General features: G+C 42.6%; 1 protein-coding gene across 5 annotated transcripts in view; it reads right to left on the bottom strand.

Moving 5' to 3' along the window:
- NTRK3 (neurotrophic receptor tyrosine kinase 3) overlaps positions 1–18153 on the bottom strand; it is a 430772-nt gene extending 412619 nt beyond the window's left edge. For all 5 annotated transcript variants that reach the window (XM_087972779.1, XM_087972775.1, XM_087972776.1 and 2 more), the window contains exon 1: positions 17547–18153. In XM_087972779.1, the coding sequence (XP_087828905.1) occupies positions 17547–17794 (248 nt within the window). In that variant the 5' untranslated portion in view covers positions 17795–18153. The remainder of the gene's footprint in view (positions 1–17546) is intronic.
- Between the last annotated feature and the right edge of the window lie 1695 nt (positions 18154–19848).

The raw sequence follows: 19848 nt of genomic DNA, 5'->3' as shown, positions 1-19848 counted from the left end.
CCAAGGTCCCTTCCATCTCTGTTATTCAATTATTCCTCTATTATCCTTCTCCCTTTCCCTTATCATATCTGGCTCAAGGAAATTTTATTCATGCCAAAGCTGCTTTTTCTGCAGAGCATGTTTTACTTTAAACATAAATTTGATTAAGTTTAGTTCTATAAGTTTAGTCTCTACATTACATGTTTTTTTGAAAAAAAATCTTTTTTTTATTTGATAGATCTAATCACCTCAGACAAGCATGTTATTAAGTTCTCCAAAACTAATAAATGAGCCACTGAAGACTATGATATTATACACAAGTACAATCCATCAGATATCAAAAATAAACATTGTGTCATAATAATATGATCCTGTGGCCATTCTTTTTCAAGGAATATTGTGCATTAAATTGGGAGTTTTTGTTTGGGAATTTGAGGGGGGATTAAGGAGTGAAATAAGGAGTGCTGGGACCACTTGTAACCCACACATCATTCACTTATGATATAATTCTGGCACAAAAGTTTATGCTTCTATTCATTCGTGCTGCTATTGGCAGATGTAGTAAAACATATTTCTCCAAATTCAGTGTTGCTACAGCATCAGAATAAGACAATAAAACTAACCAACTTTATCTGTTCTGTAAAGTTTGCTGCAAGTAAGTTGGAGCCCATTGTTTTACATGACAATGGACTCCAACATTCTTAAGTAAAAGCTAAAAAACCAAAAACAAATAGTGTCAAAGAAGTTCACCTTGACTGGAGGATTTGATTTTATGAATCAGTTCTGTTTTGACGGGATTAGAATCAATTTAGGAAATGATCTGATTAGGATATCCAAACCGATCTAAGATGAATCTTCAAATCACACCTAATTTGAATCAATCTGATTAATTCTATTAAGATGCCAGTGCAGAAACTGCTGAATATTCACGCAGGCTATTAACACGATTTCTCCATATAATGTCAGCAACACTTCCTTGGAAGTCTGTTAAAACTGACGATATTTGTGAATTTCATTTGCGTGTGTTTTTTGTTTTTTAATTATTGCTGAGACAGGGAGAAAACTACATTTTGCTTCTGGTGTTTTTGTTGTTGTTGTTGTTTTAAACAGATTAACAGGTAAGAGATTTTCTACATGACAAGCAGATGCCAGAGCTAAAATGCCATGTTTGAAAAGGCCCTCTGGACATATCATCACCTATTTAATTTGGGATGGGAAAGAAAAGCAGAAGAAAATGTGTAATGCCCATTTTAAATTGCAAGGCACTTTTGAATGGTAAAGGAAAAAAATTCCAGTATCTTAATAATCATCAGCTGAATAAACAGACAATGGGGGAGCATTCTCAGTTAACAAGACTCTTTTATCAGAGTGTTTTATTCCAGGGACATCATACTTGAAGATGCTATGTATTTTGAAATCTAATATATCAAGGAGAAGAATAAACTATACTAGCTCAGATTGTCTAGATTTCAGGATTTCAGGCTATGGTTTTTTTTCTAGCCCTCCTTGAATATGCTAGCCTAAGGATTTCTGTAAACACATATTCTGTTACTGAAATAAGCCTCTTCGCATTTACTATGGTTATATAGGCCTGATTTCTGCCAGGTTTCAATTAAAGGATAACATCTTTCTTGGCAATAGTTCAAAAATGTTCTGGCATCCAATTAATGGATAACAGCTCCCTATGGTTCTCCAAATCCAACTAAATTCAGGCCAGGAATCCATACCTGTAGTGTTCATAATTTTTCTCTATCATTCTGTAGGATTTCAGTGTACATAGCAATACAGAGGGTGGTGGGATTCAAAAAAATTTACTACTGGTTCTGTGGGTGTGGCTTTGTGTGTGTGGCGTGGCTTGGTGGGCATGGCTTGGTGGGTGTGGCTTGGCGGGCATGGCAGGGGAAGGACACTGTAAAATCTCCATTCCCTCCACACTCCAGGAGAAGGCTAGTGCAAAATCCTCATTCCCACCCCACCCCACTAACCTGCTTTCCAGCTCCGCTCTGTGCAGGGCAACAAAAGAAGACCCAGCCGATCAGCTGGGATTCAGGAGGCAGTGAATAGATGGAGTTGGCGGGGCCAATCAGAGGTGGGATTTGCCGGTTTCCCAAACTACTCAAAATTTCCGCTACTGGTTCTCCAGAACTGGCCAGGACCTGCTGAATACCACCTCTGAATAGAGAAAGTCCTTGGCTTACAATTAGTCTCTTAGTAACTATTCAAAGTTATGATGCATCCCTAGCCCAAAAGGGGACTTACGATCCAGTTCCAAAGTTCCAATGGCCAACCACCACCCCGTCAGTCACGTGACTACATTTTTAGTGATTGTCAACCAGCCCACATTTACGGTTTGTTTGTAGTATCCCATAATCACATGACTGCTATTTACAATGTGGGTTGTGTTTTTTTTGCTGAAAACCAGTATTTATTTCTAGTTTTCAGCAAGAATGCCCCATTGTGAACAGATCTGCTTACTGACCATTGCAAAAAAAATAATCCAAGATAAAATTGGATCAGTCACATGATGGCTCCCTTTACAATGATCACAACCTACAACTCTAATTGGCAAACTCCATTATGCAGAAAATTTGCTGTGACAAGCAGCTGTCTTTCTACAGACATGTCCAATATTTTTAGGCAACTTCTGGAAAGGAATCTTATGATCCCATAGCTTTAGAGCCTTCTGTATATTGTAAAACCCACCAGAGGTCCAGGACAGAGCAACAGCTAAATTAATATAATGTTCCATATCCATGAACATATAATCAGAAGGCAATGCAAGATAGAAGTCAAGATCAGTCCAGTATCAAAGCCAAGGGTAAAGAAACAAGCTAGTGTGATTTGATGACAACGAAGTTTAAGATCTGTCTAATGAAGAAAGCCATAAATCTCTACTTGTCCCATTCTGGACCTTGGACTTTCTTATTCAATCTGTCTTTGGATTATGGGTTTCCTGCTTTCGTGGTGTGGAGACAATAACTTGGTCCTCAACACCAATAAGACCGAGGGGCTTATAGTGGACTATAGAAGGAACAGATCAGACATCCAGTCCTTGCTTATCAAGGGAGACCGAGTGGAGCAAGTGGCCAGTTTTAAGTTTCTGGGTGTTATCATAAAAGAGGACTTGACACAGTGCAGCCCTGGTCAGAAGGGCCCAGCAGAGATTATACTACCTGAGACTTCTCAGAAAACAACAACTGAATGAAAAAACTGCTGGTGACTTTCTACTGCTGCACCACAGAGAGTATCTTAACTTACTGCACTAGTTTGCCAATTGCACAGTGGCAGATAGGAAAGCACTCCAGAGAGGGGTGGGATTCAAAATTTTTAACAACCGGTTCTGTGGGCATGGCTTAGGTGGTGGGCGTGGCTGGGTGGTCATGTGACTGGGTGGACATGGCTTGGTGGTCATATTATTGGCTGGGTGTGGCCAACTCAACATCACTCACATCGAGGCACGCATCTCCTCGCCTGGCCTCTCATGACTGTGGGGATGCTGCAACAGTCGTAAGTGTGAAAAATGGTCATGTCACTCTTTTCAGTGACACTGTAACTTTGAATGGTCACTCCATACAAGCAAAGTACCAGCAAAGGAGGGAAGAAAAACTCCAGATAAGTTCCTGAGACAGGAAGACTAGTCCTGCCAAGAATGTAATAAGGGTTAACGGAAAGGTAATTTCTGTAAGCAACACCAAAATGTTTTCTTCCTGCCTTCCTTGCAGGATTAGGCCAGTAATTTCTTCTAACAACCAGTTCTCCAAACTGCTTAGAATGTTAACAACCTGTTCTAGTGAATAGGTGCGAACTGGTAGAATCCCACCCCTGACTCCAGAGGGTTAACATCATTGCCCAGAAGATCATTGGTTGCCCTCTCCCCTCTTTGGAAGATCTTTATAGCTCTCACTGCCTTAAGAAAGTTCAAAACATTCTCAAAGATCCATCTCATCCTGGGAACCCTTTTTTTGAACTATTACCATCTGTACAGAATAATAAAAACAAGGACAAATAGGCTGAAAAACAGCTTCTATCCCAGGGAAGCAGCTCTTTTGAATTCTACTGTATAGTGCAGTGTTGGTGAGGTGTCGGGGGTTTTCGGCTCAATGTGTGGCATATGAAGGATGTATGTTTGTGTTTATTTTCATAGTCATGATGTGCACTGAAGATGGTGTTTGATTTTGTTGTACGAGGTGCAATGACAATAAAGTAAACTACACTAAACTAAACTAAAATGTAATCCTGAAATCTCACGTGACAATGCCAAATACCTTTGAAGTTTCATGAGATTTTTAAAATGGAAGTACATTTGATAAAATAAAATCAACAAACCAACCAACAGATAAGAAAAGTTCAATACAGTGACTAAATTAGTAGACCAGCAAAATAGAGTAGACATAATATATTTAGATTTCATCAAGGCATTCAACAAAGTAGACCACAACCTACTTCTTAGTAAACTAGAAAAAAGTGGAATAGATAGCACCGCCACTAGATGGACTCGCAACTGGCTGGCAAACCATACTCAATGAGTAGTCCTTAGTGGGTCTAAGTCTACATGGAGGGAAGTAAGCAGTGCCACAACGTTCCGTCTTCAACCCAGTACTCTTCAATATCTTCATTAACAACTTAGATGAGGGAATAGAAGGGGAACTTATCAAATTTGCAGATGATACAAAGCTGGCAGGAATAGCTAACACCCAAGAAGATAGGCTCAAGATCCAGATGGATCTTTACAGACTAGGACACTGGGCCATATCTAACAAAATGAAATTCAATGTAGAGAAAAGTAAAGTCTTACACTTAGGCAAGAAAAACCAAAAGTACACATATAAACTGGGTGAAACCAGGCTGAATAGCAGTAACTGTGAGAGGGATCTTGGAGTCTTAGTGGACAACCAGCTAAATATGAGCCAGCAACAGCCAAAAAAGCTAATGCAATCCTAAATTGTATTAACAGAGGGATACAATCAAGATCAAGGGAAGTACTAATACCACTCTATAAAGCCTTAGTAAGACCACACCTAGAGTACTGCATCCAGTTTTGGTCACCACATTATAAAAAAGATGCTGAGACTCTAGAAAAAGTACAGAGAAGAGCAACCAGGATGATTAAGGGACTGGAGGCTAAAACATACAACGAACAGTTGCAGGAACTGGGCTTGGCTAGTCTAGTAAAGAGAAGGACCAGGGGAGACATGATAGCGGTCTTCCAATATTTGAGGGGCTGCCACAGGGAGGAAGGGGTCAAGCTATTTTCTAAAGTGCCTGTAGGCCAGACAAGGAATAATGGATGGAAACTGAACAAGGAGAGATTCAACCTGGAAATAAGGAGAAACTTTCTGACAGTGAGAACAGTCAACCCATGGAACAGCTTGCCCTTGGAAGTTGTGGGAGCGCCATCACTTGAGACTTTCAAGAAGAGATTGGATTGCCATTTGTCAGAAATGGTGTAGGGTCTTCCACTTGGGTGGGGGGTTGGACTAGATGACCTACAAGGTCCCTTCCAACTCTGATTATCTGTTATCTTTTAAGTTGGTTCAAGTACAGAATGATTGGAATCAAAGGATTAGGACTCCGTGTAACTTCAGCAGAAGATTCTCAAGCAGCCCAGAGTCATAAGATGACTCATTCCATTCTCTGGGACTTGCATACATATGCACCAATGCTTCCCAGGATTTGGTGGCACCTTAATCTCTTGATTTAACTGCATTGTGAGGCTCACTGCTGAAAATGGCTCAGATCCAAAGCCTCCAACTTCAGGGTCTATACCTGACAGGCTCATCACAGCCTATCTTCTTGTCTTACAGTAAGGAGTGAATCAAAAGAGTCATGATATAAATCTTGGAAGCTTCTGTCTTATGTGCATAAGGCAAGTCAGATTAAAAACACAGTTTTTGTGTCTAACACAGTCTAACTCAATGAATGAGAACTGCAGGAGATGACCAGGCTGAGCTGGAGGGAGGAGTAAAATAGATCATAAGTCTGGAATCCTTTCATACCCACAAGAAATCTAAATTCAGCCCTCCTTGAATTCTGTTGACTCTTATCTACCACCCATTTGCTTTGATTGTTAGTAGTTCAGATTCTTATAGGGACTATCAGCATTATAATAAACTTTAATTTTTTGAACTGAACTCTTGATTTCCTGCACTTGACAAGAACAGCAAAACAAAGAAAGATTCAATTTGTGACCATGGTTCATAACTTTGATCAACATGGTGGTACTGGGAAGAACTAGGTCTTTATAAAAGTTTACCAAGTGTTTTAGCCAGGGAGAGGGAGGGTGGAAGAAAGGGAGGGAAGGAGGGAAGGAGAGGTAGAGAGAGGGAGGGGGAGGGAAGGAGAGAGGGAGAGGGAGGGAGAGGGGAAGATAGATGGGATGGGAGAGAGATGGGATGGGAGAGAAATCAAGAGGTGGAGGGAGAGGGAAGGGCAACAGAGGGAGAGAGGTAGGTAGGTAGGTAGGTAGGGATGGATGGATGGATGAATGGATGGGAGAGGGGGAGAGAGGAGAGGGAGATCGAGAGAGAGGGAGGGAGAGAGGAAGAGAGAGATGGAGAGAGAGAGAAAGAGAAAAGATCAATCAAATTCTGCAAGAATTTAGTTAGCTTTTGCTATTCCTTCAAGCAGCTGTTCAGACAGGGATGGTGCCTAACTACATGACAACAGATAATGTCTCTACTCTACTCTAGAGATTCCAAAAAAAGGGAAAGAGCATAGCAAACAAAGCTTAATGGCTCCTAGTTCAGGGCCTCATCCCTTGAGACGTAGAGGCAGATGTGTTTGCAGCATTCTGGGACTAAGCTAACATTTCTAGACACTTAACAGAATAGCAGCTTAGAGATCAGCCAACCAGATGCTTAACCTCCTCTTATCCCATCCATAGTAAGGAATCGCTGGCTGTGTCTTTCTAAGAAGTACAGATAGTCCTCAGACTTATGACCATAGTTGAGCTCAAAATGTATGTTGCCAAGTGAGAAATTTATTAAGTGACTTTTGTTGTGTTTCTCACCGCATTTGTTAAACAAATCGACTGCCGTTATTAAATTAGTCACATGGTTGTTAAGTGAACTGGCTTCCCCATTGACTTTGCTTGTCAGAAGATCACACTAGGGAATTATATGACCCCAGGACACTGCAACCATCATAAATGTGAGTCAGTTGTCAAGCATTTGAATGTAAATCACATGAGCATGGGGAAGTTGCAACAGTCATACATCTGAAAAAATGGTCACATCACTGTTTTCAGTGCCGTTGTAACTTCAAACAGTCACTAAACAAATTGTTGTAAGTCGAGGACTGCCTGTGCAGCTAACACTTCAAAGAGGATCTGTCCAAATTTCCTGGGGGGGGGGGACTCTTTCAAGAACTGAAAGCCCATTCCAGAACCCAAAACATTTGGTTTTAGGTTGTAAAAAAAAAGGTAGAACTTTTGAATCTTCCAAGACTGAATTACTTAACTAACTCGTACACAATGCATTCTTGTAGGTTTGAAGTGGCTAGTTGCACAAGAAAGTCTCATCAAAACAAACAAGTCAATCCATCCATAAAATAAATGGAACATCCAATGATCTCAAAGTAGTACAAAAAAGAAAAAAAAATAGAATTAGAATATCTTTATTGTCACTGCATTCCACGAATACAATGAAATTTGAAAGCTACTCCAGCACAGTGCCCCAAACATCATATCACAATCATACTACAGAGTAAATAATAATAATAATAATAATAATAATAATAATAATAATAATAATAATAAAAGAAGAAGGAAGGAGGAGGAGGAGGAGGAGGAGGAGGAAGAAGAAGAAGAAGAAGAAGAAGAAGAAGAAGAAGAAGAAGAAGAAGAAGAAGAAGAAGAAGAAGAAAGAAGAAGAAGAAGAAGAAGAAGAAAGCAACAAGTATCATTAACCAATGAAATTTACCACCCAAAGAAAATATGATCCTTATGTATAGCCAGATACTGTATACTCTTTTCTAGAAAGCAGCCAGTCCAGGAATTATGTGTGATTACTGTGTTGGGATGGGAGTGACTAAGTCAAGCAATCATACAATCTAAAACAGAGATCTCCAAGCTTGGCAACATTTAAGACTGGTGGACTTCAACTCCCAGAATTCCCCAGCCAGCATGGATGGCTAAGGAATTCTGGGAGATCAAGTCCACAAGTCTTAAAGTGGTAGAATCTAGAGAACTCTGTTCTAAAGCAACACAGGAGAAGTACACTATAACTGTTATAGCCCCCACTAGAGAAGATTCATATCAGGATTAGTCTATTACAGTAACTGCAAAAAAGGATTTGTACATCTAACGACAGCTTCAAGCAATAATAATTAAAAAAAAGCTGGGAGGGGGAGTATTGGATTGAAGGGGTCCCCAAGATTTAGGCTATGTGGGAATTCAAATGAGGGTTTACCCCATTTTGCCTCCGTGCAAAATGAGGTGGAAGGAAAACAGCTCCATAAAACCAGGCCAGATAAGGAAACATGTGGCAAGCAAGCTTCATCCTTGCATGCATGTTTTGGCTTCACAGAAGCTTTAATTCTTTTATTGTGCATTAGTAGAGCTCATAATGCTCAGATAATTTGGAAACAGCCATCCATGTAATGTGTAGAAATTGGCATTGTTGTCTACTCACCATAAAACACAAGGTAGAAAATACAGAAAACTACTCGTTTATTAGTCTGCCTTCGCTATCTGATTTCAGCATAAGCGGCTCACAAACCCAAAGTTGCTGAGTCAGAAGTGATATTCTTCCCACTCACATCTTCGCCCACTGACTCAAATTCTTCCAACTTCTTTTTTGAAGCAAGGGTGTGTGTGTGAGAGAGAGAGTGTGTGTGCATGCGCGCACAGATTTAGAACAGACAGCAGCATTGGTTTCTCACCCTACAAAACCAAAACAACAGCAAGAGTGACGGCTTTGACTGCCTTGCTATGGCCAACCGGAAAGCAAGAGTGTGCAAAAAGGGAGGGGAGCACAAAAGAGCTGCCCAAATCAGAGCATTAATTAATTGAGGCTCTTATTCAATTCCTCAACAAGCATTTAAGAATTGCACTGGGTTACACAGAAGTCTGAGATTGCATTGACACAACAGTTTGGTGCAAGGCAGTCTCAACGCTCAGAGGAGTTACTACTTGCTTCATGAGGCAATGTGTTACAATATCGGCAGCTCTGCAGCAGTTGCTGCCAGCCAAAACAGCACAGTATTCCAGATGCACAAGTCTAAAAAGATCGGTTAACTGTTCTATCGGAGATGGGGAGACAAGAGAAGATATTCCACTGGGACAGTAAGGCCATCTGAAGCACCTACGTCTGACTAATGTCCATTCCATATAATATGTATGAGGCCCCTGCAGTAGTCCGAAGCTGGTGGTTGTTGTTGTTGTTGTTATTTACTTACTTACTTACTTACCTACTATTTATTTAAGAGTCTCGGTGGCGCAGTGGTTAGAGTGCAGTACTGCTGATGACCGCCGTCTGCCTGCAATTTGGCAGATCGAATCTCACCAGGCTCAAGGTTGACTCAGCCTTCCATCCTTCCAAGGTGGGTAAAATGAGGACCCAAATTGTTGGGGGCAATAGGCTGACTCTGTAAACCACTTAGAGAGGGGCTGTAAAGCACTATAAAGCAGTATATAAGTTTAAATGCTATTGCTATTGCTGTTTGAATTGATTAGCTGTCCAACCCCATTGGACTCTGGGGAGGCTCTAAATTCTGGATAGGATAAATGCTGATAGCATGGGGAACACTGGACATTTGGGGGGGGGGGTTACTTAGTTCTTTCACTTGCCTAATACATGCTAAGCTGGGAGATATCACAGTAATGGTACAGGAATTAGTATCTGTGCAAAATATACCAGGATTAGTTCTTCAGGTAAGCCCAGGAAAGATTTTTGGACTGGGAATTGAATTCATACCACTGCCAGTCAGTGTAGCAATAGACGTTACACTTATACACTGCTTCATAATACTTTACAGTACTCTCAAAGTGGTTTATAGGGTCAGCCTATTGCCCCCAACCATCTGGGTCTTCATTTTACTGATCTCACAAAGATGGAGGGCTCAGTCAAACTTGACCCAGTCAGAATTGAACTGCTGGCAGTCAGCAGAATTAGCCTGCAATACTGCATTCTAACCATTGCCCCACCACGGCTCTGCAGATGCTTTGAGCCTGTCTTTCAGCCTGTCAGGATCAAACTCCTGGAATTGAGCAGTTAGCCTCCAATACTGCACTTTAATCACTGTGTCACCATGGTGTAAACCACACCAGATTTCAATTGCTCATTGAAATGCAGTTGCTCATTGAAATGCAATTAATCTATCACTCAACGTTCCTTACTTGGGACCATTGGTACATGTTATCTACAGGTTTCAGAAGCTATTCCTTTATCTTGTGCATCGTGCAATAATCCACGAGGGACTATCTACAGAACAGAAATGTATGCAAGTGTTGCTACCATCAACAAACACAGAATCAACAGGTTATAAAAAGAGAAGGATTTTCAGGTTGGTTATAAAGCTATATCTTGTTGGGAAAAATTAAGCTCCTATGAAGTCCAAGTCCAAGCAGAAATGCAGTTGACAGATGTTGTTTTAAACAACTAGACAATCAGCGCTGAATTTTGTAAGCTTAAGATTTCAGTGTCCTATCTAACACTGAATTTTAGGCCACAACACACTTTGCAGTTCTTCCAAAGTTTGTATTCACCGGAGCCTTACTTATAAGTAATCCCTGCTAACAAAGAGTTGGCTTTGAGGATGACTTTCAATCATATAGAAAGTCTTGGCAGTGGTTGAACCAGACTGTGTTCACCATTAAGTGTTTTTTCCCCCTAATCTGAGAAAATACAATGGAAAGGAGATCTTTCCTAAGCTTTCTCTGAATATTTAGAAGCAACTTGCAGCTCCTTGTCTGTTACTATTGCTGTTCTACCACTAGAACAATGGTAATCAAGGCCACATTTAATATTGTTTTGAAGGCAGTATCACAGATAGGGCCACTTCACCCATGAAACTGGATGTCAGCATTCCAAGTAACAACCTCCAAAGAAAAAGATTCTGAGAATATCATCTTCCCAAAGATCCATTTTATTAGAGATGTCATATTGGCACATCTGGGGAAAACCCAAATCTGAGAGTTCCGGGTTTTCCCTAGCCCAAAGAAAACCCCAAATCCAACCCCTGCACCCCCTGTCCATCACATGGTCCAATCATTACTTCGTTCCAACTGGAGACTATCCCCAGTCACTCCCCTCCAGGTGCAGGGTTACATGTCCTTGACTTTATGAGAAAGGAATGTTGTTGTGGCTAATCTTCCAATGCTCCTTGAAGTCCCCCTCCCAAATTCCCAGGGAGCCCACAAGCCTCAAAGAAAAATGGCTTCCAAGCTGACACTGAAAGGGTGTTTGGCCATAATTGGGAGTATCCATTTTTAATGGTAACCTATTTTGGGATTTAAAATATGAGTTTCACTTTCAAGGGAACAGGAAAATAGCATTTTTCTCCCAGCAATTATAGAATAGAATACATTTATTGTCATTGCATTCCATGAATACAATGAAATTTGAAAGCTACTCCAGCACAGTGCCCCAAACACCACATCACAATCACACTACAGAGTTTTTAAAAATTAAAGTAATTATAATAATAATAATAGGACTAAATCATAAATGCACTGTTTGATTCAAGACAATTACTGCCTTGGAAAAATTATGATCTGAAGGCTTTCATAAAACCCACAAAATAAGGCCCAGAGCCTTGTGCATCCTGGAGTTGCAGTGTGCCCACTTCCAAAGTGTTCTTTGAGTGGCTTTGCAGCACCAGTGCGAACAATGTACATTGATGAGGAAATGTTCAACTTTTCTCCAGGGAGATCAAATTGGCATGTATCTTCAGAACAGTCCTGAAAGCTGCTTCAGATGAGGAAAAATAAGATGCAAGTCACCTAAAGGAACTTCATGGCTGAGTGGAGATCTAGCACAGCCTCTAACCACTATGCCACAAAATTACAGAAAGGAGACAGAGCCTGGAAAACATTAATTCAACTTTCGTGTTTGTCATTAACTCTTTAAAGTAGCCCGAGGCTACATTTCTTTAGCCCTAGTCACCCATCCCTTCCATTTCTGTAAAAAGAGATTTGTTGTAAGGATTACAAGATAACACTTGGTCTGTTACTTGATCTCTTCTAAATAGCTTATATAAATTAAATGTCTTTATTACATCTAATGTGCTGATACAGTACCATGAGCCACTGCAAACCTTTTGCTTGAAAAACCTTAAACTATCACTCAGTGTCAAAAGGAACAGGGTTTTGCATGTAAATGTCTAAGATTTTATTTCTGGAACCCTCACTTGAGCAGTTTATTTATTTTAAAATGTTGGGTTTGGAGGTGGACCTTGGAAAGCAGCTGCAAGTCAACATAAGTCATCCTTCCTGACATGGTTATTTCCAAAAGTGGTGGACAAAATTCCCAAAAATATCAGGCAGCAAAGTTGAAGAGTGGTAGATGAATGATATAAAATGTATTTTCCTCCATTTCTAGGAAGATGAAGTAGAAAAGGCAAAGCTATCCAAGATTACGATCCAAACAAATGACAACATGGGAAGATGCCTTACAATGTAACTAAATCACTACATAGTAACACAAACATACGTCACACAAATGCTACATAGACTGAACCTAAATAGATATTCATCAATTCCCCAACTATTCCCAATCTACTCCCATTCATGTCTTCATTTTTATAGCCACTCCATCTGCAATCTGCTACTTCAAGATATTAGAAATCAGCCCCAAAAATTACAGAATAACACACATAATACAAGACCCTCATTTAAAGGACAGACTTTGGCCTCCATACTTATTATGAGTGAAAAGCATCAAAGACTCATCCTTACACGTCTAGATATTCCAAGGCCAATATTAGTCAAACAAAAAATGGGCACCTTTGTGCTGTGTTTTACCTTGTTTTTCTCCTGGCCCCTTGTCTTCTGAAATTGCAAAACTCTCACAGTTAATATCATGAGATAATCTTAGAAGATTAGTACATTTGCTTGCAGGATTTTGATGTTTTTAAAAAAATCCTATTTTCCAAAGTGAGGAAGTCTTTGGAATCACCAGCTGCTATCTGGGGAATGTTGTGTTTAATTGTTTGATCGGCACTATCTAGCAGAATGGTTTCCCAAGTTCTGCAGTTTACCATTGGGCTAAGGAAACTTTATCTTCTTAACTAGCATCCATCACAGTTTGTGGACATTATTCTGTGGATTGATGCCAGCCAAGAATTATTCTTTATTTATTCAGTCTTCACAATGAAACTTTGGAATCCATCCTTTGGCTGGGATGACAATTGCTCAGCCTCCATCTCCAGGAGAGAGAGAGAGAGAGAGAGAGAGAGAGAGAGAGAGAGAGAGAGAGAGAGAGAGGGAGGGAGGGAGGGAGGGAGGGAGGAGGGAGGGAGGGGAGGGAGGGAGAGAGAGAGAGAGAGAGAGAGAGAGAGAGAGAGAGAGAGAGAGAGGAGAGAGAGAGAGACTTTAGATAATATCTTTTCCCCCTTTTCCTGTTTGGATACATCTAAGACTCTCAGAGATTTTTTTTTTCTCAGAGGGGATGGATTGCTTCAAAGAGACACACCGTTAATGAAATTAAAAGCCCCTGGTGGTGCTTAAACAGACACTGTTGTGTCACAATAAAACAGCTAGTGTAACTTCCATCTTTATCTGACAAGGTAAGATTCTCAGGCCATTTCAGAGGGGAAGCCCAGAGAAGGACACCCTCTGGACTGTATCAACTCATTGGACTTCAATATAGCACCGATGAAAAGGGCATTCTCTGATCATCTGCCTATCAACCAGCCAAGATATTTTTCACAGCAGCTGTGTTCTACCAGTTCAGTTTTGCAAAAGAGTATTGGCTTCAGACATTTCTACCAAAGGAGAAAAGCATTCTCTTCTCTTACCCATGAAATACTCAGGGGTGTAGGGTCCTGTTGTATGGAGGGAGAGGGAGAGAGGGAGGGAATGTTCTTCCTTTTTTTTTTTTTTTTTTTGTCCAATCACTCTCCAGCAGCCTACAGCCAACCTGGCTTCCCATCCTTCAATTAAATCCCAAGGAAACTCACCCAGAAGGAATTGTTCTCATGCATCTTTTTTTTTCTTTCAAAAAAATAAATAAATTCAGATAATATGGACAGCCAGGGAGGCTACAGAGGGAGCAACAACATGTCAACATATCAAGAAAGTCAGCTCAAAAAGCCTCGTCAAGAGAAATTCCAAAGAAATCTTCAAGAGAAAAACCAAGAACCTTCTTCACAAGGAAAGACAAGGTGAGAAATAGCAAGGCATTATTACAATCGGTGAGATGAATGGCCCCCTGCACATCAGCAGGTTGCTTGAAGGCTAAAGAAGCATCCAAAATAAAGTGGTCTGGTGACACACACCCCCAACCCAGGAAGACGGTTCCATTTTGTAGATCTGCTTCAAAGGGGGGGGAGGGTGAATTGATGGAATCGCCCCATCAGAGCTTTCTCTAAGACTGCTAGAAGCCCATTGATTTGGCACGATCAGCAGGAACAGGGGGTGTTGTTTTCGGTTCTCTGTCTCATGTGTTGCCTCTTGCTTATTAAACAGACTCGTTAAGAATTTTACAGTCTTCGGAGAACAGGATAGAAATTTATTCGATCCCATGCTTGTCCATGCTAGGAAAAGAGCCCTGTTATTATTATTCAAGCAAAAGATCATTGAGCCAGCACCTTGCTTCCAACTGCAGATAGACAAAAGTATCTTGAAAAAATTAAAAACAGTAACAAACATGGTGGATTTGACAGTTGATGGAATACTGCCCTTGAAGATGGAAGTTCCATTTAGCTGTCATCGTGGGCAGAATCCTTCATAGATTCTACTGTAATTGGTTAATCCCCTTTCAAGAAAAGCCAGCTCCTTTTCTGCTTTATTTCTTAGCCCCCCTCCCCAAACGCAAAAGTGTATTTCTGCAGCATCATACTAGCCAGAGAAATATCCAGTGTATCTTTTTTTTTCTCTTAGCTATTTCAAAAGGCCAAGGTGAAGATCAGGAGCAGAGTCAGATTTCCAGCTAGCCTAACAACCTCTAATTCCTGGGGGGGGGGGGTGTAATTAAAACATGTTCTTTTGAAGAAAGTATAAAACATATTTATTTTGGAGTTTGGAGCAGGTTCTCTACCTATTCAGCTAACAGCTTGATCAGCGTTTTCAAAGCAATCAAGTTATTTCCTGGATACAAAAGATTCACATAATCACATCTCCCCCAGCAGTTCAGATTATGATATAGACACATAAAATACTAAAAAGATATCACTTCATTTATAAATGGTGGTGAATTACAGGAGAACAAGAGGGGGGAAAGTGAAAATTGGGCAAGATGCCTCTGAAAGATGAGAAGGCCAGAATCACCCATGCACTTATTTTTCCTGATGTTATCTAGAAACCATCCTGTACTGTAAAAATAGGGATAAGTCTGGGAACTGAATGCAGGACTATTTCCAAAAGTTGGCTTCTCTGATTCTTTGGGGCAATGAGTGGGGGGGGGGGGGAATTGTGGGAATCAAAATAGCAATAAAATGAAAAAGTTACTAAGGGCAGGATGGATTTAAAAGCAACCACTCACCCAATCACCTCTAGCAAGTTAGCATTGTCTCCAACCAACCATGCAGGGAAATATTTGGAAACAAGAAATATTCTTCCCTCTCATATACACACAGACACTCTCTCTCTTCCCATGCTATCCACCTCTCTAGGGTCTAGTAACTTTTGCTAAGTTATTGGCAAGGCCAAGGGCCAGCCTTTAGGATCTAGCCAGCCCAGAAGAAACACAGAGAGTCCATCTTAAAGAGTATTTTAAAAGGCCACCTTCTCAACTTCTGTGCACCACGAAGGTCTCTCTGACAAGCAAGCACAAAAATATCACATACATATTTGGGCAATTGTTTCTGAGCTCTGTTCGAGCTAAAAAGCACCTCCCCTGTTCCAAGGATGGAAAAACAGCAATCTAAAGTCACCCATCTGTTGGTCCCCTCCCCCACTCCTTCTATGAAGTGTCTTGTGCCACTGGGATATTTAATTAATAAGAATACCCACCATCGCCTTTCTCATTAGCGATCCCTATCTTTTCCTGCATTTCACTGCCTAATAATAGTAATGAGCATCACACACTCCTCATCCAGCAAACACCCCCCCCATCCCTATGGGAGTCCTGTGGGTAACTTACACAGGAGGTCTCTCCCTCCCCCACCCCAATCAGCCTACTTGGGTCTGTGTCAATGAATGAAGAGGGGTCCACTCCTTCTCTATAAACAAGCATATGTGTGTGTGTATTAGCACAATGCAGAAAGCCAAGCCTAGAGGTGTTTGGTGTGATTCATATTTGCAATCTAGGTTGGTAAAAACTTGAGAAAAGAGGGAGGGGAATTCTACCCCCAATCACCCCCCCACCCCATGGGATTTTATGTGGTGTTTCATCCACTGGGATTTCCTAACCAGGAGAAAGAAGGAACTTGGGAGTCGATTTTGCCAGATAAAGCAGCAAAGCACACCACTAAAAATATCTCTGCTTCCAACAGCCCCCACCCCAGGCCAGCTACTCAAAATATGCACTGCTTAAAGGAGAAGGGAGAGAGAAAGAGGGGGGGGGACTAGGAGAGAAAGGGCTGATTCTGGAATCAGACACACACTGGCCATTAAAATACGTGTGCATTGGCGGCTGTGTGTCCAAGAGCCTCTGTGTGTCTCTGTGTGAGAGAGACAACTTGAATGTGGATGACTTTATGTAGGACAATTATTTCCAAAAGGTCATTTTAGGCACACACAGGAGTGAATTTGTGTGTGTCCCTTTCTGTCTCTCTCTGGGCATATGTATCTTCAGTGTTAATAGGGTTGTGTTATTATTATTTTTTAAAGCATGAACAAGGGCAGGGAGACTTCAATATAAAAGGAGAGGGGGAAAAGAATCAGAAAAAGTCCTGTTATCATGGGGGGGGAGGGAGGGAGAGAGAGAGAGAGAAAAGGAAGGAGAGGGACAGAGACCCCATATTCTTCTTTGCACACAGTTTAAAGCAAGCTAAAGATTGTAGGTAACCGAAAGATCAGTTGGCCAAATGCGTGTACACACACAGAGCGGCCCCCACTTCCAACTGCCTTCAAGGTTGCTGGCCATCCCCTCCGACTCCACTGGCCCTTTCTAGCTTTTTTTTTTTTTTTTTTTTTTGCAAACTGTTGCTTTTTTCGTCCGAGGGAGGCTCCCAGAATTTTGCGGGAGCAGATTGGAAGGGATGCTAAATCTGCATTCAGCGAAACGCAGTTAGGTCCCATCCTAACCTTCTTCACAAGCAGCGAGCAAGTCACAGGATAGAAGCGGCGGCCAAGGGGGCATCGGATACATCCGTCACCAGGCAGAAGCCAAATCTTCGCTTCCCTCCCACCCCACCCCAGCCCTGCATTCTCCTTTACAGTCACCACACATTCGGATTTGAACACAAGGGGGGAAGGGGAGGGGGGAGTGTGGAAGGGAAAGAGAAGATCTCGAAGAGGGACTTACATCGAAGTGATATTCCTAGAGATATCCGTAATGTTGATGCTGGCATTTCCATTGGTGGATCCCGAATCTTGCCCCTCGAGCAGAGGGAAGAGGTTGCCATCGTCTGGTTGTTTGCAATTGATCTCGGTTTTGTTGCAAAGGCAGTTGGCAGGGCAACCCAAAACGGAAACCAAGTAGTCCCCCCAAATGCTCCAGAGCCAGAAAACCTTCCAAAAACTACATTTGGTCGGACAAAACGAGACATCCATCTTCGACTTGGTGTGGCTTTATTTAAAAAGAAGAGAAAGAGGGGGGGGGGGGAGGAAAGATTGCGAAGGGGAAGAAAAAGAAGGGGGAGGGAGGAAGCAGCGTAGAAGGAGAAGGGGAAAGAGAAGGTTTTAAGGGGGGAGAAAGAGGGGGGGGAACCTCAACCAAAAAGGAAGACAAAAACAAAAAACCAAACCACCCTCAAGCGATCAGAGCCAGAAAAAATCCTCTCGACGTTGAAACCATGTTGGCCAAGCGGAGAGGCTGTAAATTCCCTCTTACGAGAGCGGTGCGCGAGGCATAGCGGTTGGTGGAGAGATGCGCGCTGTGTGTGTGTGTGTGTGTGTGTGTGATGGCGGGATTTTTTTTGGGGGGAGGAATGTTGCGCGTGTCCCGGTGCCTTGTTGATCCACCGTAGGCTCGCTGGGCTGGCTCGCTGGCTGCTCTTCCCGAGACTTGTGAAGATTGCAACAGAAGATTCGCAGCGGCACGGAGGAGGAGGAGGAGGAGGAGGAGGAGGAGGAGGAGGAAGCGAGAGCGGGCGGGGGCTCCTATACTGATGCTCCGAGTCCCCAAGTCCCACCTACTGGGCAGAATGAAAACTGAAACACCTGCAGGGGAAAATATATATCTATCACCGGGCAGTGGGAAGAGAGAGCGAGTCACGAAGCTCGCCCTTCCTGGCTTCCCACGCCCAGCAGTGCTGCAGAAGTGAAGCGGCACCAGAACCGACGAGGTGGTGGCGACGGTGGGCGATGAAGAACAGCCACGGGCCCCGCCGTTTGCACCCGTGACTCCGCTCGGCGCGGGTTCTTTTTCGTGGGGGGGGCGTGGAGCCTTTGGCGCCTGGAGATTGAGCTTCCGAGCTCTCTGTGCGCGGCGACGGAGATGGGAAAGCCGGGGGGTGGGGTGCCCACGCGTTGTTGTGATTTCCGAAGTTCGGCGTAGGGTAGGCTTTCTCCCGGCCGATCGATGGGCGGGTTCGGTGGCTCGGACCGTGTGAAGGCAGCGATCCGCGAAAAAGCTGGCCGCGCGTCCTTCTCTCCCGCGGAAAACACGCGTGGGCTTAAGGACGCGGCTGGTGCGGGGACCCCCTGAGAGATTCCTCCCTACAGAAACCGCAGGAACCCGAAAGGGTCCCTTGACGTGGGAACGAGCCCGCCTCCGTTGCGGGGGGGAGTGGCTGGTTACATTTACTTCCGAGGAAATGTCAGAAAAGGACCGGCCAGGTGCACGTGGGGGGAGGGGAAAGGATCCCCATGGGGATTGCCACCCGCGAGAGAACGCAAGCTCGCCTGTTGCTAGATCGAATGCCTTTCACCAGAACGCTCCTTCCACGCAACCCTCCCCACACTTTCTATTCATTTCTTTCCTTTTTTAAAAAAAAAAAATTCTGCAATCTTGAGAGAAAATAATCCCTGGTACATAATCCTGGTGCATAAACTGAGGAATAGAAAGCAAAAAGTCGCGAGTGTATTCGTCCCAGATTAAACAACAACAACCGCCCACCATCGCCAATCAGTGGTTATTATTTTTAACCAAGATAGTCCGGCTTCCGAACAGAAAATAAATAAATCGATTGAAAACACCCAGGGCAGAAATATTGGGGGCGGAGGTGGGGAGGAGGTGGGGGGGAGAAAACTACCGCCGGGGAGAAGTTGAAAAATAAAATAAAAAACTCGAGTAGGACCAGTTTGCGAGGTGGGAAGGAATATCTCCCTGTATCTTGGAACAGCACATTTCTACAAGCAGCGATTGGATGTAAAAAGACCAGATGGAAAGAGGGGAGAAAGTGTGTGTATTGGAAAGGGCTGATCTCCGAGAGAGATCAGATGGCCGGGTTTCTCTCCCTCTGTGTGTGAGTGAGAGAGAGAGCGAGAGAGCAGGAGTGAATTAAGATTCAAGGTGTATTTTGGGGGACAGGCAAAAACCCAAGCACATCAGAACCCCCGTCTAATTTTCTTTGCCTCTCTAGGGTTTGTGTGTATGTTCCATCCTGCTTTTTTCTCCACTCCTCCTCCTCCGTCTCTTTTAATAGTCTCTTGTTTCTGCTCCT

Source organism: Notechis scutatus, chromosome 11 (assembly GCF_049901735.1).
Source record: "Notechis scutatus isolate UNSWTSFEM ecotype Mainland chromosome 11, rNotScu1.2, whole genome shotgun sequence".
Taxonomy (NCBI): Eukaryota; Metazoa; Chordata; class Lepidosauria; order Squamata; family Elapidae; genus Notechis; species Notechis scutatus.
This window is presented reverse-complemented; position numbering and strand designations above follow the sequence as displayed.